Below are 18,571 nucleotides of genomic sequence, written 5' to 3' on the forward strand. Positions count from 1 at the left end.
GTATTATCTATATTTTCCAATATTAATCGCGATTGACATCTGTACATTCCTTTTCTCGTTCCTCGTAATCGTCGTTAACGAAGGCACGCTTGGCTTGATTGACTTGCGCCACGTTTGTTCGTTCGTTTCTATCGCGCTTCTTTAAACGATGTCAATAGGTTCGCGACTCACCGAGTTCCTTGCACAAATTGATGACCGCGTTGAACGTCTTGACGGAAAAGTCGACGCGGCAGTCGAGGCATCGCATGTCTGGCAATTGTACTCTCAGAGTTTTGTGCATCGGCGTGAAATGCAGCAGCGCATCCGCCGCCACGCCGTACTGGTCCAGGGTGCTGCGTGTTCTGGTCAACCAGTGATTTCGTGCCGGCCACCAAAGTGCGTGGTCCGACCAATCCATAGCGATATCTGTGTAACAGCAAAAATAACGGAGAAATTAAAGTGGAGCAAAGTCGAATCGGCGATCACTTTCTCTAAAAGATCTCTCTCTTCCAAAGTTGTACTTGTATTTTTTTTTTTTCAAATTGATACTGATCAAAGTACTAAAGTGTGCTGCTTCAATCATAAACTTCAAACTTTGAGGAAGATAAGTTAAAAATTGAAGAGCAATAATGTCAAAAAATACAAAGAAATGGTATCAACTATGCATTGAAGTTGTGATGAGAAAGATAAATTAATTGAGCGCAAGCTAAGAAAGTAAACAGCAATTTTAACAGTTTGTAATAAGTACGATAGAATGAAGTAGTAATCGCATGGAATAGTAATGTAAAATAGTTTCATTAAAAAATGTACTTAAAAAAACAAAAAAATATGTCATTATGGTATAATGATTAATTTTATTATAGAAATGTTTGTCTACACTAAAAAAATATAATTTTCACAGCCTATTCTATGAAATTTATTAACTTATATATATGTTTACATATAGTTATTCTACTATTATTATTTAATAGTTACTTATAACTAATGAAAATCCAACATTACATTTATTACCGTCAGTATATTTTAATAATTCTCAAAATTATTTTCTCTATAATTTTATAAAACTAGTTGCGGACATTTAAATTCTAGTATTATCGCATTGTAGTTGGCAGAATTACTTTGTTTTCTCTGAATGCGGAGAATCAGAGTTTATATCTGTCTGTCAAGGACATCTGAAGAGAACACAACGTTTACGTATGTCCATCCCAAGTAAATATACTTAAGGGCTCGGTGGCAGGCAAGGCCGGACGTGAAGACGAGAAGGGTGTCGAGTAAATCAAGGGTTTCGTTCGTCCAAAACCGCAGGGATCGCGGATGGAACAAGACATCCGTCGACGGAATTACGAAGCAAACGGGCTTTTATGCTTCGCCGAAAAGTCAATTTTCACAGCTGTTCGCGTCGCACATTTCCTATGGAGCTCTGTTTAACGACTTCAGGGTACCGAAAGTCGATGCGGGTTTCTGAGGGGGAGGTGCCGCTTAAAATCACTATTAGGTCGTAGACATGCGGGGCTGCAATCGTGAGAGGGGCTGCGTGCAGAGTTGACGCACAAGGGAGATCCCGAAATCGGATACGGATGAGAGGAAAATGTACGCATATGAGAATGCAATTATATAATCTAATTGGAAGAATAAAAAAGGATAATTACAAAAATAAAAAATTCCTCTGTAATAAGAAATAAAGGGCCAATTGGAATCTGTGTATCTCGGGATGTAGATGAGCCGCAGATCTGCGAGATCCAAATGATATTTCTAAAAACTCGCGTACAGCCCGGCGGAATACGTTTATACCGCCGCTAGATTGGATCTGCCGTGATCGCAGCTGCGATCTATAAATATTTCGCGGATTTTAGAGAAACCAAACCGTCCGATCGTTAAACTGTTTGTTTTCATTCGAATAGTCGGCCACTCCGCGGGTTCTCGGATTTGCCCACGCACAGAGAAGATAGAGAACAGATTTATCTGTTGTTCAGTTCTTACTCTTCTATTTCTATCTGTGTTTCCATCTTCTCTCGTCCCGTATTTAACTGGTGACGACAGCGCGTGATAACGTATCGTCTTTGCGACGATCGAGATCATCGCGAATCTTCACCATTAACACTGCGGGTCAACAACAAGGTCTGGAAATTATCACTGATACGATGTAACTTTCATTCGCGGGTTTAGCGAAAACGATGAAGCCGACATTTGCTGATATTCTGTAAGGAATGATTGCACGTTGAAGTGCAACGTAGAGTGGCATTTACTTTGTTATGTTAATGTCATGAAAAATTAAGGATAGCACAATTCGGGAGAGTTGGATATATAAAACGACAGGTTCTGATGTCCTTTTCTTAACAAGCTTTTGTCCTGTTCATTTACATTTAAAGATCTATGTAGCAATAATTTATTTACTTTATCACCTTTAAGTTAATTTTATTAATTATTACTAAAAATAATAAAATAAAATAACTTGGCAATTTAAAAATATCTTTCCTTATCGGTTTTTTTTTCCGGTTAACAAAAAAAAATGTAATTAATAAAATAAATTATTTCATCAATAATTTAATTTTATTGACAGGAAATAAATGTTGTTTACGGATAAATTCTTATCGTCGTTATATCAAGTTGGATGTGAAAGAAATAATGACGAATACCTGCATTAAAAAAAAAAAAGTGATATCAGCATCTCAGAAGACTGAGGAGAAAGAGCGTCTCAACAATGATAAAGTTGCAGGAAGAAAAAATTGAATATGTTGATATTCAGAAAATATGAAAATTTATTCTCGAGCAATACTCATTTCCAATTATTTATTTGGTTTGACGCACGAGAGGCATTGGTTTGCAGATGTAAGAGCACGGGAGCAAGTGACGGGTCGATTCGTTCGACGCAAGAAAACGGCTGTCGCATAACAATAACTTGTCAATACATCGTGTACCGCTAGAAGCGGCACCGTGACACACAAACAATCGGGAGCCACGTCTTTTCCTGGTCGAGCGGTTGCAACCCGCATTTCCAGCGCCGGAAATATGTCGTCGAAACGATGTTGGAATAAAAAAAGGAAATAATAGAGATAGCGGCGAATCGAGATAACATCGAAAAGGGCAATTCATTAAATTAAATGTTAAACGATATATACAACAATGGTCACAAAAATCCTCAATGTCTCTTCAATGTTGACTTCAAACAATATATTATTTGCATTAAATGCATTTTTTTAATTGCGATTATTTCTAGATATTTGATTTAAATAATTAATTTGATTTATTAATTTCTGTTGGAGTATTATTTTTTTCAATAAGATTTCCATTAATCAAAAGTTTAATTGATATAGCATACAAATCTACTCTCATATAAATAATTGTTTTGATCATTCTGTATATTTAGAAGGAATCTATTAAATAACTATTAAATAATATCATATATAATTCTATTAAAACAGTATTATGTAATTGTCTGACATCAGCGATTGAGGAGATACGATATAATAGTTTTATGGCTCGCTGCGCTACTACCTTCGTTTTAATCGTCAAGAAACAACAAACTGAGAAAGTACGTGATTGATGAACCTGGCATCGTGGTCGACGTGAGCAACAAGTCGTATACGGGATGTCCTGCCACTCTTGTCGTTCCTTTCACCCAGGGATTCTTCGACTAATTTGGAATTGATTTTTTTCCTCGGCGAGTAAGTGCTCGAATACAATTTTTTTTCATTTCGAATGTTAAATATCTTAGCAACTGAACCAGCTTGAAACGTTGCTTGAAAGTTTATTAATTGATTGAAAGATATATAAATGTTTCAGCATTAAACCAAAAAATATAAATTCTTTTAAACTATTTACCAATCTTTCCAAATATTTTATTCTTTTCACGGAGTTTGCCATTATCAAAATGTAATACAGTCTCACCACACAAAAAAAAAACTATATTTAATTTGTTTTAATTAACAAAAAAATCAACCGTTAACAAGTTTAAATGAATAAACGAAGATAGACCTTTATAATTTTCTTTAGAAAAAAAAATATATAATGTATATAAATATGATTCAACATTCTGAACCATAGAAATAATTTGTAATAATAAAAAAGAATCACAAGCTTTTCGATTTTAAAATCTAATTTAGTTAATAACAAATTAATGAAATAAATTTAAAAAACAGTTTACATGTGTTTAATTAAGCTTTTTTCCTCGTGGATTCATATTGTTTGAAGTTAGTCTTGAAAAGTAAATAGGGCAGAAGAAAATGGAAATTATGAATCAGTCTATACGTGTCACTACAAAGAGACATAAAATTAAGGCATCGCCAAACGCGGATTAGGCCATTCGACTTGAGTTCGCGAATTGCTTTCGTGGCACGTCTCGGTAGCAACGACCGCGATATTTGCGCACGGCACCTATTTATACTCCCTCAAGAGGAACTCATACGCGACACCCGCAGTCCAACACGTGAATCTCTGATACGAAGCAGAGCCCATCTGTTCTTATTACGTCGTCGAAGAGTTACGGGGACAGTTCTTCCGAGCGTGGTTTATAAGTATCCAGTCTAAAGTATCCAGAAGCGGAAGAGTCAGTTGGTTTCCTGATACAAGAATCTCATTTTAGCACTCTTATTCTGTCTGGATCTGAAGGGTCTGATACAGGTTTTATCAAGAGAATTCAACAGTCTACATGGAAAGTACGAAGAATTTTTGTTGAAGTATCCATATAAAAATTTACCTAAATACAGACCTGAAAATAATTTTATTGAACCGTCAAAATAATTGTGTAGGTACAGTCAAACATAATGCGCAATGCTGCAAAGTTTTAACATTCTAACCATCAGCTTGAGCGTCCTACTTAATTATTTTGATAGTAGAATAAAATTATTTTCAGATTTATATCTAGTTAAATCTGTGAAATTTTTAGATACTTTGATAAAACCATTCTTTTCGCGTACAATTAGCTTCATTAATTTTGTCATGGATATACGTGCACTGAGAAAAATTTCTGATTGACAATGAAAAAAATCTGCAGATTCTAATCAAATCAATCAAAATCTAATCGAGATAATCAGAGGTCTCATTATAATAACCGTAATTCTGATTGATACGACCAGAATGTTCTGGTTCCTCCATATTCAATCAGAAATTTTTCTCGGTGCGACGATTACTAAAATAAAACAGAGCACATTCAATTTCTTTACGCACACGTAATAATTCTGACAAATGAGAAAACAAGTTAGGAACTGAAATGGGCTGTACGAAAATACGACGTAACGTTTACGGCTTTCTGGCTTAACACACATGGCTACGGAAATCTTGAAAAAGGCCTCCAATCCTCAGTGGCGTTGCAAAGTTGCATGGATGAACATCCGCTGTAAACGACGAAAGACTTACAGGGCACGTGCGGCCTGTGTAAACTCCGAAGGAGCGTTTACAAACGCTGTTACGGAGTAAGGAGGGTGAACTTTAATAAGGGAACAAAGCGGGGCGCGCACGTGGCAACGTACCAACATCCCCCTTCCCCTCCTCATGAACGTCGCTCGGGGAAGTTAGGATATAAAATTATGACGCGATAACGAGGCACTAGTAATCCGCGTGTATTATGCAGCAAGAACCGGACCCTCTTTCTCTCTCTCTTCCTATATGCGAATTCCAACGTGGAAAGCAAGGAACTTCCTCTCGTTCCCCGGCCTCTCTCCATATTTCGCGTGAAGAAACGCGAGCTATTCAGCACTGGAAAAGGGGACTGCAAGGACACGTGCTACCGAGCTTGTCGAGATCGAGAGAGAAGGGGGCAAGACTACCTCAGGGATGAATCGAGGGTGAAACACTGCAGAAATTTAAAATAGAGTAATTTCGACACGGCCCTACGAAAAAAAAACGCAAATAAATATTTTGCATACGAAGTTTGAATTTTATCATGTAAAATGCATTGAAATTTGATAGAATAAATTTAGGAATTAATTATGAGGCTCAATATCATACAAGATCAAGTTTTTTGTCATATTATCAAATAGACGTAAAAATAACTCAGAAACTAATTCTATTTGAAAATATATATTTGTAAAGTATATATTATAATATGTATAAAATATCTTGATTAATAAAAATAAGTAATATTAAGAAACAAAATTGAAGGTAATTTGTATTTGTTACCTAAATTATTATTTAATGAAGATTTAAATGATATTCTTTATCGAAATACTAGGTATTGATAAATAAGGTGTGTATGATATTATTTTATCATAGATATTTATATCTTATCTTTCTTCATATTGCGAAAATGCCGTGATTTCTAAGTGCAAAAGAGTTATGTACATAGATAACAATTTTAACATCTGATAAAAATATAATTATATAATAATCGAGATACTAATAAATATAAATATAGAAATCAGAATTAATGTTAAATATAAATATAGAAATGAGAATTAATTGGAGATGCACAAATTAATGATAATGCTAATGTTGCCACAGAAAATGAATTTTAAAGTTTCCTGATTTTTTTCCAGATTTTCCAGATAAAAATGGGAAATTTCCATAACTAATATGTAAAAATATGTAAAAATTTTAACATTTAGAATTCACGATTGTAAGAAAGTTAGCTTATATTATTCAAAATGTAAAAAAAGCTTAATAGCATAATAAAAAAAAAAAAAATTAATTAGTATTGGAAAAAAGAATGCAGTTAGGATGAAAAAAAGCGATCCAATAAAATTACTGAATAGAATATAAATTTTAATTATTTTTAAAAAATCGTTTAAAGTGCACGAGTTTTGATCGTATTTGACTATAAACGTCAGATATAATATTTACAAAATTATAAAAATTATTTCGAATATATAAAAGCAGTTTAAGGGAATTGTGAGCAAAGTTCCAATCTCTTTTATATTTTTCCTGATTTTTCCCGGTTTTCTATGATCAATTTCAATTTCCCTGACTTTTTCCGGTTTTCCAGGTCTGTTGCAACTCTGGTTTAACATAATATCATAGAACATACATAGATTCGGACAATATAACCGTCCCTAACATTTATGACAATTCTCTGCGGTATTCTGACAATCGTTTCGCCATGTGGTCGAACACCGTCCTTAATTGCGCGCTTGTTCAAAAGAAAAGACGGAGAAGACGTAAATCCGAGTCTGAGTCGTACCCAAACGAAGGCGTCGTCCAAGTATCCCCCCTCGCTACTCGTGTTTCTCGTCCCTCTTCACTTCAAAGTCCAAAGCGCGCTTCAACATTATCGAGCCACCCTCTTACGATGTACAAAGGCGTACGAATTACAGTAGTAACCGCAGTATCATATGAAGACTAGAACACGGCTTCAGTCCCTTTGGCTGTTCGCCCGATTAACCGCGTCGCTTTCTCTTTGCAATTTTATAAATGCCAAGACTCCCATAGTTGCAGAATCAAAGCTATATGTATACTTTGAAATCTTGAATCGGGGAAGAAGACAAAACACATTACAGTGTCTCTATACAATAAATAAAATATTCCTGCAGCTTTCTTATTTATATTAATAAAAATTATATATACATAAATAAATCAGACGGAAACTTGTTGCATCAAAATCTCCTACTTTTTAATTCATTTCTAAGATTTGTAAATTCATCATGAATTCCATGAATAAACTGGAAAGCAATTAAGGCCCCAGGGGTCAACCAGTCGACGAAAGATATGCAAATTGGCGAACCTGTTGCGTTCAGTTCTATTTAAACCAAATCCCCTTTGTATCGCGTTGTAGCATAATCGGATTTTCATGGTACAAACGATTGGATCGCCGAGAGAAGGAGGAAGTGCAATGATTGATGTCGTGATTATATTGCTATATAGTGGCGTAACAGTAGGAATGTGCAACTCCAGAAATACTTCGATACTTATCTCTTATATAAGTACAATATATATATCAGTACTTTATCAGGTGTTTCATAAAACTATGTATAAGAAAAAAAAATATAGATACTTGATGTAAAAATTATATATTACTGTTGAGATATATAAATGCTGCTATTTAAAAGAATTAGAAAAAATTTTCTTTTAATGTGAAAAATAAAATATTAACTCTTCAAACTTTTGTTAAGAATATTAATTAAACAAAAAAGTTACAGACAATTCACAAACAAAGTTTTATTATGTCGAAATATGATGAATCAAAACTACGTCAGCGGATAAAAAAAATTCATAGAAAAACATTTGCTTTTATATGCTCTAACTTAATTGCTCTAAATTCTAAAATAAACGCTTACTCAGACGCAACGCTTTCATTCGGTTTAATACGTTTGTAACGTCGCGATATGAAGTTCTTTATGTACCACTCGTAATTTAATACCGTGTGAGATAGGAGATCAGCCGCAAAACGATCAGTTGTTTCGTGCAGAAGCGTTTAAAAAACATCTCATCGGCTAGATTTCTAGGAACATTTTTTTTTTTCATTTATTTAATTATCCAGATAAAATTTCGTATTATTCAGTCGCAAATCTTTATTATCTATTATTTTTGTGTTTATTATACTTTATTTAGAATGCGAAAACAACCTTTGGTACGTCTAATAAACGACTACAAGATAATCAGCAGTGGGTGGTTCCCAGCGACATAAACTAGCATGTTTACGTCCAAGGATTGAAAACGGAATTTTTACCCTTGAGAAATATTATTGTGCTTCTCTGGCTGCTACATTAACGCGTAAATAACACGTTACATGGTAATTTTATGAGAAAAAGAGATGCAGATTGATGCAGTAGACGAGTTAGTTGAATATAATGTTAGATACACATATAATATGATCGTTACTGTGTTAATTGAAGTAAAATGATACGCATACAGTAAATTATTTTCGGGTTATTCAATTATATATATATATAAATATAAAACGAGATAAGATAAAATATCACAAAAAATTCATACATTTATCATCTCGATTTGCGCAATATTGAGTATTAAAAATAGTCAGGTGTTATTATAAGCACAATCACATCAATATAATATCATTAATATAACAAAAATTCTAAATTTTAATGAGAACAGTTTTAAAAATCTCCAAAAAGCTTAATAATTTTAATTGATCATAAGCACATAAAACGTTTTGCAGTCAAATTAATTTATTTTGGATCAACAATTAAATGATTTTTTTTATTTATAAAAAATTGGAAACTTGTGAGTTTCCAATTCTACAAATTTTTAATTATAACAAAATGACTCCATTTTTTCATTATTATTTTCTACTAATTTATTAATTTTATGATTCATTAGCGACATGATTCATTAATGATAAAATAATATTAATCAAAATACGGTTAGAGCGCCTTTTAATTCATTATGGTATTAAATTCTGCTTTTAAAAGCCTTACAGTATTAGAAACGTATTAACAGAACCTTGTAAGACTGCATGCAATGAAATGTCACGTGGTATCGATTGATCGCGTGCAACAGGTGTTCGTTTAATGCAGCTTGCATCATCGTACATTGAAATTACCATTCAATGAAAATATCTATGAGAATAGAACACATAGGTAGAACAATCCGTTATTGATAGTACTACAAAGAAAATGGTTCTATTAAAAAAAAAAAAATAATAACACGTAGATAATAGAATGACATTTTTTTCATATAAAATTCTCTAGTCCCGATTATATTATATGTTATTACTACGATATGTCGAATGATTTATTTTTCAAGATACAAATTGTACAAATCGCAAAGATATTATCAGTTTTTCTGTGAATTTGTAGAAAAGAAAGTAGTTAAAAGAAAGTGAGAAGAAGGATTTGCTTTATGTTCCCGATTTATCTCTCGATCTACTTAGAAGCCGCTACCTTTCTGATCGGACATAAAGGAATACTATTAAGGCATTCGAAAGTACGGCTTATAAACGCACGTAGGAGTGCAAAGCGAATCCTTTCCTTTCTTGGTATGCTCTGGAGGTAGATATCTCCGTCATCGAGAGATTTTACACGCGCGCGTAACAAGTACCTGATTAAAAATTTTTCCCACGTTTCACGCTCCCCATCGTCAAGTTTGAGATAACAAGTAAGAAATAACGGACACGTTCGAATTTACCGGAAAGCACGAAAGTCTGATAAATAAAAATTCGCCGCGGCCATTTCCTTTCACTCACTTATTCACTACAACGTTTTTCAAATTTCTTATGCAGCAGTGCTTTCCCAACAGATTGATATCTTTTTTGTTAAGCACTACGAAAGAATTGGTATTACGACGTGATCATATAATGTCTATTTTAGAATAGAAACGATAAAAAGGAGAAAACGATTGACGCGTGTCGCTACGATGACGCTACCTGTATGGACTTCCTCTGTGTGAATGAATATGTATGTTGAATTTAATTAACAAGTCAAGGCCGTAGCAACTGTTTCCATTGCAAACGCACCGTCGTCGCTATCGTTATTCTAGAATCTGACGCTGTTCACGTTTTCCAGAGAATGTTGATGTTTGATTAGCGTTTGTTTTAAATGTTAGGGCCGCGACACAGACTTTTGCATAACGCATTGTGCATAAGAGAATCAATCAATCAAAGTTCTTTTTTTTTCATAAAGTGAAAGGAAAAGTAAGGATTCAGATTGGTTGATTCTCTTATGCCTTATGCTTTATGCAAAGGTTTCTGCCGATCCTTAAGAGGGCAAAGTTGTGAAGTAACATAATAAGAAAAAAAGCAGTAAGTTATCCACTAATATATATATATATATATATATCTATAATTTACTAGAATTTATTTCTAGCATTTACTTAACACCATTAAACTTTCTTTCCCTCTTTTATTCTCGCAGCAAAGGAGAGGAGACTGGAAAGGGAGCGTGAGTCTGCAGAACGCGGAAGAATATTTTTTAGTTGTTGCTATCTAATCGGCATCTGCGCAACGAGATTAAGATATGTACAGTAACGCCTGTCTTGCATTGGATATCTAATCACTAGTTCATGTGAGTTTGTTATTTAAAGTAGGCACGATCGCCGTTAGCGATCGCGAAAACATACTTAAACATACGCTTTATAATCCTTAATGTTTCAATACGAGACAATATTACAGTAATACAATAATACAGTAATTGAACTTACTAAATGTCTTAATGTAAATGTAAGTATTTTTAACAAGCAAATTTTGGTCAATTAGTTTGTGTATTTATATAGTAATCACTTTAACTCAATACTTTAAGATAGACAAGATAAATACCAGTAGAAGTATTAATAAATATTTCCCTTTTATTTTTTTCAATAAACATTAACTAAAAATAACGTAATATCAACGTTACAATTTGATATTCAATAATGTCTGTTATGTGTATATATGTGGTATATTACATTTATATTGTTGAATGTGAAATTATAACATTGATTTATGTTGCTGTTAGTAGTGTTTACTAAGTTACAACTTGCTGAGGAAAAAATTTGTTCATTTGACTGCATTAATTTAATTTGCTTCTATTTCTTTCGACGAAAAACGTACATATTTAAATTAAACATATTATATTTGACATAAATACATACATTCTCCAACAAAAAAAAATAAAGACAAATTAAATTAATTTAATCAAATAAACAATTTTTTTTACAGTGCATTATTATTTCTATCTTGTTAGCCTTTAGAAATTCAATGTATAGGCAAAGATGAATAGATGAATACAAATTGTAAAAACGAATGAACGTATTTTTTTGCGATATTTCTATCAAACGTGTAAAATTAAATTAACAATAATGTTTCATTAGTAAATAAGCAGAAAGGCAAAAACCGCATTTTTAATAATTTTCAATCACATTTGGAAAGATTGCTGGAATTTATGAAGCGTGGGAGGCTACCAGCAGTATGTCGACGATGTGAAATCAGGTCAGGAACACTCCTTACGTTCGATATTCGGTATCCATAAAATGATATGATGGTTTCGCATAAGATGCTTAGGAGGAAGAAGATAAAAAAAAAAAAAGAAAAATTTATAGGCATGTATCAAACAGTTTTGCAAAAGATTGTCATTAAAATTTTCTGTCAAATGGCAGGAATGATGTAACAGATGTAGCAAACAGCGTGGACATCAAGCGTTGAAAACACACAGTGAATAGGTGGGAAGATACCGAGAGTGAGTTATAGTGGTGACTGTAGATAACGATGCAGGGACGTATCGATCTTGTCGACGAAAACATAGGCCGATATACGCGGGTGTGTCTAACGAATTAGACCAATTGGACGCAGTTATTGCAGAAAGAAATCAAGTTTAAAACGCAATCTTTCAAATACAATTGTTTTAGGGGAGCATTAAGTATAATATCTCGCAATATGATATCTCAAATTGAGAATAAAATAATTATTTTATTCTGTAATAATTTTATAATATAGTTATTAAACTCAATAGTTATAACTATTTTGTATTTTGACAATATATTTCTAATAAATTGGATCTATTGTGGATAGTATATTCTTTGTATTTTTAATAGAGAAATAAAAGAAATCGAAAAATTATGAAAGACTTTTTAAAATTGAAATCTAAAATTCCGTTAAATTAATTACCAAGATTAATTTCTTCCTACATAATTATATCCAATTCACGCCAGAGCCTCGACTTATCGAATTATTCGGATTAATACAATACTTATTGGCATTAATCGCTTCTAATTAAACTTTAATTCAAGAACGTGCTCGTCTCTCGATTAACGGCAGACTTAATTATGTTCTTTTTCTCGAAATGATCTTTTAATTTCTCTCTGAGACGTAGGAGTAACTTTAGAACTGTTCAAAGAAGAGAGAGACTCAGAACTCTCTATATCAATTATATCAAAATTCTAGGAGCGCTAACATAATAGAAGTTCTATTATAAAGATCTATTTGAAAGAAAACAATAGAAAATAAAATGGAAATTGAACAAGAAAACAACATTTACATTTAGACGTGTGGGTAATAATTACAACGCATTTCCAATCACAGATGTAGGTTCGAAGTGACGCTCATGTGTGTATCACCCACGCGCGCTATCACACCAGATGAAAGATTACAGGAAGTGCTTTTGCATAATCCTACGTATATTATAGTGACGTGCCTATATTCGTGCCGATCGTAACAGTCCTTAGAAGTCCGCCTCCATAGTGAACGGAAAATCGCTACACGCCAAAAATGTATCCCATGTTGTGAACACATGGTATATAAGGTAAGAAGAAAATAAAGTTGAAGAACTTTACAGATCAGCACAGTAGTGCGAATGCTTTGTAAAAATTTTCTTTGTAAAAGTTTAAAAAAAAGGTTATTAATAACGAGATGTCTTTTTATCAACAAAATCATGATATTAGAAAAAAGGAAAACTTTCTTAAAATTTATCTAAATATTTCTTAGTATTCAATCATAATTTTTGTTTTTATTATAACAGTATATTATTAATATTTATAAAAGAAAAATTAAGATTTTTATTTTAGTATATAAATAAAAGTTTGATATTCTGTAAAAGTAATAATATTCTTTAAAAATCTGCATAGATTTTTTAAAACTCTGTTTTCATTTTATCGTACAATTAACAGAGCATATAAAAATTGGGATTTGCTTAAAAATGAAATTTTTCCAGAACTATCAGAAAGACACGAGATTAGTGACGAGAGAACTGTATGACGAAGAAGCGAATAGCTACACATGTATGTACACAATTACATGGATGACGAGGGACTGCGGGAGCAGTTGAAAGTGCCGGTCAGAGGGAGAAAAGGGAGAAACACGTGGAAAAAAAAAACGAGAGTCTCACAAAGAGAGGGAGGAAGATGAACGAGCGGCAAAAGCGAACGGAGGGCGACATACGAAGGGGGCGGAACGGAGGACAATAAATGTCAGAACAACGACCTCCTGATGGCTAGCCGGATGGATCGTCGACCATCATGGGCAAAATTTTCATCGCAATACCCGAATTTGTGATTGATGAACCTCATCTTCCCACTGACATGTTGTATTTCTTACAAATTAGTGTACAATTGAAAACAAATTTCTGTCGAGAAAATATCATTCCAATCTATTAGAGAAATTGACGTAAAAAATTAAAACGAGAATTTTGTCATTTCAATTTATAAATTTAATATTCAAAACTAAGAGACATTATAAAAAAGCTCGATTAAATTTCGTTAATTGATAAAAAAAAAATCAAATCTTTAGATTTGATCTATTGGCCGGCAGAGATTAATTATGCTAATTTTAATTGACGAAATTAGCATAATTAATCTCCATCAGCCAAGTTGAACTTTCAAGGTCGATAATTTGATTATAAATTCTAGTAAATAAATTTAAATCTCGGTACAAAATAAGTGTGAAATACAATCCGAATTCTGTGAATATAAACTCATTGTTAAAGTTTTTTCTCAGATTTTATACAGTCAGGAACAATATAAAACTCTGCACTAAAACACAAAGACCCATCAGGTTGTTGATGAAAAATCCAAAATTCCACATGGTCGACGGTTGGTTAAAACAATTTTGTTGAGTAAATATTAATTTCAAATTTATTAAAAAATTTTTTTGATTAAATTGAATAATTAAATTAACTGAGAATTAACTTTGCGTCACTTCAATTTACAAATACATGTATTTAATATTAAATGTACAAAGCATTGTAAAAAAGATCCGATTAAATTTTCGCTAAGGAAAAGTCCAACGATTTGGTCTAAGAATCCCTTTCTCAAGTAGACGCACTTGAAGTAAACTTCTTGTCCAATACCCTCCTGAAGTACGAGAGAAGAATTTCGTGGTACGTCAACGAGAATTCGCAGAATGGTTGCAAAACGGTTATTCGCTTCTGTTGCGTACGCCATATATTTTTCTCAGATTTTCTTAAAGCCGTGAAGCAACACTGAAGTATATGGCGTCATATGATAAATTTGGTTTATGGCGTCTGCCGTTCTCCTTCTCTTCAGCCCTTCCGAAAGGAACTGGGTCACAGTAAATATATTTATAGAAAGGGAGTTTCTCCCGAAGGGGTGGGGATGACTGACTGGCAAGTCATGGAGAGATATTATTGGATCCTCGTGATACTAGCCACGGATCTCTGTGTCTTTTTCAAACAAATCGCGGAGTTGATGCGTCTTAAAAACATGACTTGGCAGATGGTAAAAGACTGCTTTAAGAATGTCTTCTCTGGTAGTAAAGCGTGAGGCGGTTAAAATACTTTTACGATTGTCTACTCTCAGCTGGGAACGTGCGATAATATAAATATCTAACTTAATTAAGTCGCTAATTAACTGGCGATCTTAATCTTCACAATTTGATACAACACGTATGTATAATTGTAAGAAGAACATGAAAATAAAAATATTCAAATTAATATATAATGATATAATATATAATAATTAATATGTAATTTTTTCAAAAGTACAATATGTTGCAAGAAAAAATGAAAATATTTAACGAGAAACTTACTCACAATTGTTAATTTTTTAAACTTAAACTCATGATTTCTGTCAATTACGAGCCTACACGGAGAGAATTTTTTTTTAGTGTTTACCCTGAAAATATTATAATACAACATTGTATTTCGAAGAATTTTAATGTAAATCTCTCTCATTCATTAATAAAACTACAATAAAGTATAAAATAAGTTTGCTTAATTTTACCGAAGTGCACGATAAAAATTTTTTAAATATTGTATTGTACCACAACTACCATACTTTCAGGGTAAATTTTAAAAGAAAATTCTCATACGATTAAAATCCATCGTTAAATTTATATATATATATTGTGAGAATTTTCTTTCATGAGTTGTATGTTATAAAGTATAATACATTTCTTGTTATTCACATTCATAATCCTGTTTCGACCGGCATGATCCTCCGACGCACGCAAGAAGGATCGCAGCAGGGGTGCAAGGGAATTCAAAGAACGATCACAAGACAAATCGATTTCACCCTCGGCTGCGGTCGTCGTCACAAAAGGTACCCCGAGCGAATCGCCGGTGTGACGGGAACGACCGTTTTCCGCGCGACACCGTGTAAAAGTGAGCGGAAAAGGCGGGAATGAGGGGGGAAAATAGCCGGGTAGAGGGCAAGTGCAATTAGTCGTTCCACGGGAAATGCACGCGGTAATGAGACACGACCGAGCCGTGTCGAATTCGCGTCCGCACTTCCGGGATGTAATTCCGGCGCGTCGTCGCCCCTCTTTTCAATCCTTTTATCAAGAATTTCTTGTGGAATATCTCTGAATATCAAACACTTTTCTAAAGAAACTTCACAATCATGTCACAGAATCATTCTATACTTTATTAGATAGACTAGTTTTAGTATCACAGCAAATAAGAAAATTTTATATATATAAATTTTCAGTTATAACTGATAATATTATTACGTTTTTCAGAATGGATAATCTAAGTCCGTGATTGATAAAATCAACTAATACAATCCGTTAATTTATCTACAAAAAGAATGAATTTTATTTAAATATTAAACAATTTCTCTTTTTCAAGATTGTTTCAATTTTTCTTTAAAGTGAGATTCCATTTTGAAATGTTTAGAGAGAGTAGCTGAATTTTTAAATATACTCGTACTTCAACAATGTCATTTTATATGTATCTGCTATATAGTGTTTATACATTATTAATATTAATTAGCAGTAACTCGGACGCTCTTCTTTAATAGTGAAAGGAAACCGCTCGAGCCATTTTCCGTCGTTTTCGTTGCATGAGGAAATCGCGACCGGAACGCCAACTCGTAAAACGCGCTGCTCGTAAAGACTCGTGTAAAATCTCGCTTAGATAATAACCTTTTCTGATCACGAGAACCAAAGAGAGAAAGAGGTTTCAACATTGCAAAATATATTCATGCCGCGAAAGTTAGCTCGGGGCTAAAAGAACGAAGGGAACACGATGATTGCCATTTGCTTTGTCTCTCAATCGATTTATCAGTGCTCCTCTGATCCGGTCCCTCCTTCCGGTACATTTATGTATGGGACTCTTTCCTCTTCTGGAAATCTATCCTTCTGTCAACCCGATAAAAAAAGCACAAACTCACTTTCATAAATCAGAGAAACTGAAGAAAAACTTATTTGAGTTATTATAGCTGTTTCGAAAGTAAGAGTTTTCTTATATCTTCATATGAAGGAGAGAATTGCTTTCGTCGTTAAATGAAAAGCATTAAGCTAAACTATGTACTAAAAATAAATAGCTTAGCAGGATTGCAGCAAGTAGGCGATAAGAATTACGTCACGATGCGAATATAAGTCAATACGTTAAGCTTGGAAGCCTCGAAACGCGTATGTAGTGCTGATTTTTTTCATAAAATTATCATACATTTACAGCCATTTTGTTCCAAGAATTCCAAGAATGTTCTACGACAGTCTGTTCATTATCTATAATGATTGATTAAATTTGCGTTCATTAAATAGATATATGTTAAGATATCTATTTAAGATAAATCTCGCGTATATATCACATCCGACTGTGATAGATGCACAAACGAATGAAACTTCCTGAAAAGAATGAAATGAAAAGTATACAAGAGTTACGTGAAAGGAAATAATGCGTAGGTGTGCGTACGAGTGCAAGGATATCGGTCGACTTATCAACTCACATATCCTTCAACTCTACACCGAGTATCATCGACTTCCGCTGATGTCAGATCTCCTCTTTCCCCGTAACATGTTTCCGCTGCAGAAGTGAGCTTCGTGAGGCTTTCGACGACGCTTACATCCTGATCGCGAACATTTGGCGAAACGCGAAGTCGGACTTAATATCAAAAGTTGCCGATAAAATTCTGTTTTCATGATCATTCCTGATTTTATATGAGCAAATCGTGGTACTACTTTATATATATAATACCTGCACTACTCATTGATTTATCAATATATTTAATATAAATTCTCTAATCGATAATTTTATTTAGTGTTGCAGTGAAAAAAATGTTAAATTTTAATAAATATTTGTTTCAATAGGTCCAAGTAAATATTTACTAAATGTAAACATATAAATTTATTTTATACAAAATCATTAATTTGATTTAACTGTCATTTTTTATTAAGTAAATATTCATTTCCTGTAAATAAATGTTTACTTAGTACTCAAAGAAATATATTTTAGTAAATTTTTTTTTCAGAGTGCATTGTTAAAATTAAACAAGTAGCTAATGACTTGTTTTAAAAATTTATTTTGTTCGGAGCATTTATACATTATTAATCTGTCATTATTTTCTTCAATTACGTTCTAAAAAGAATAAAAAGGTACATATAAATTTAAAAAAATGAGACAAAACGAATATTTATGCAACGACTCAATTTCAAATTTTATTAATCTCATGATTTTTAGTTCGTGATAGAACTCGATGTAACTGAATTCGATTTAATGCAGTACAGCGATAACAATTTAATCTCTTAATTTGAAATATGAAAATTTGAAAGAAGAACAGATCAAGTTTTCTGCGAAGTTGAGGAAAAGATAAATCGTAACAATATTCTTCGTACAATATCTGCGCAATTTCTTCGCGAACGTCAGTTCAAAACGGCGAGAAACGGGGTATAGATGTTCGGTAGAATGCGCGTTTGGTAGAATGTAAATATTTCGGGGAGGATACCACGGATCGACCGGGTATGCGATCTTGGATGATATCGGCATGCTGTCGTGCACGCAAGGTCGCTGCACTATTTGCAGCGACGCTCGAGCGGACAGGTAGCGGTGCATACCCG

At 33.2% G+C, this 18,571-nt stretch overlaps 1 protein-coding gene across 1 annotated transcript in view; it reads right to left on the reverse strand.

Moving 5' to 3' along the window:
* LOC108745529 (unc-112-related protein-like) overlaps positions 1-18,571 on the reverse strand; it is a 46,168-nt gene that overhangs the window by 6,671 nt on the left and 20,926 nt on the right. Inside the window, exon 2 of the mRNA XM_018481711.1 lies at positions 172-405. Within this exon, the coding sequence (XP_018337213.1) occupies positions 172-405 (234 nt within the window). The remainder of the gene's footprint in view (positions 1-171; positions 406-18,571) is intronic.

Source organism: Trachymyrmex septentrionalis, unplaced genomic scaffold, assembly GCF_001594115.1.
Source record: "Trachymyrmex septentrionalis isolate Tsep2-gDNA-1 unplaced genomic scaffold, Tsep1.0 scaffold14, whole genome shotgun sequence".
NCBI classification, from domain to species: domain Eukaryota; kingdom Metazoa; phylum Arthropoda; class Insecta; order Hymenoptera; family Formicidae; genus Trachymyrmex; species Trachymyrmex septentrionalis.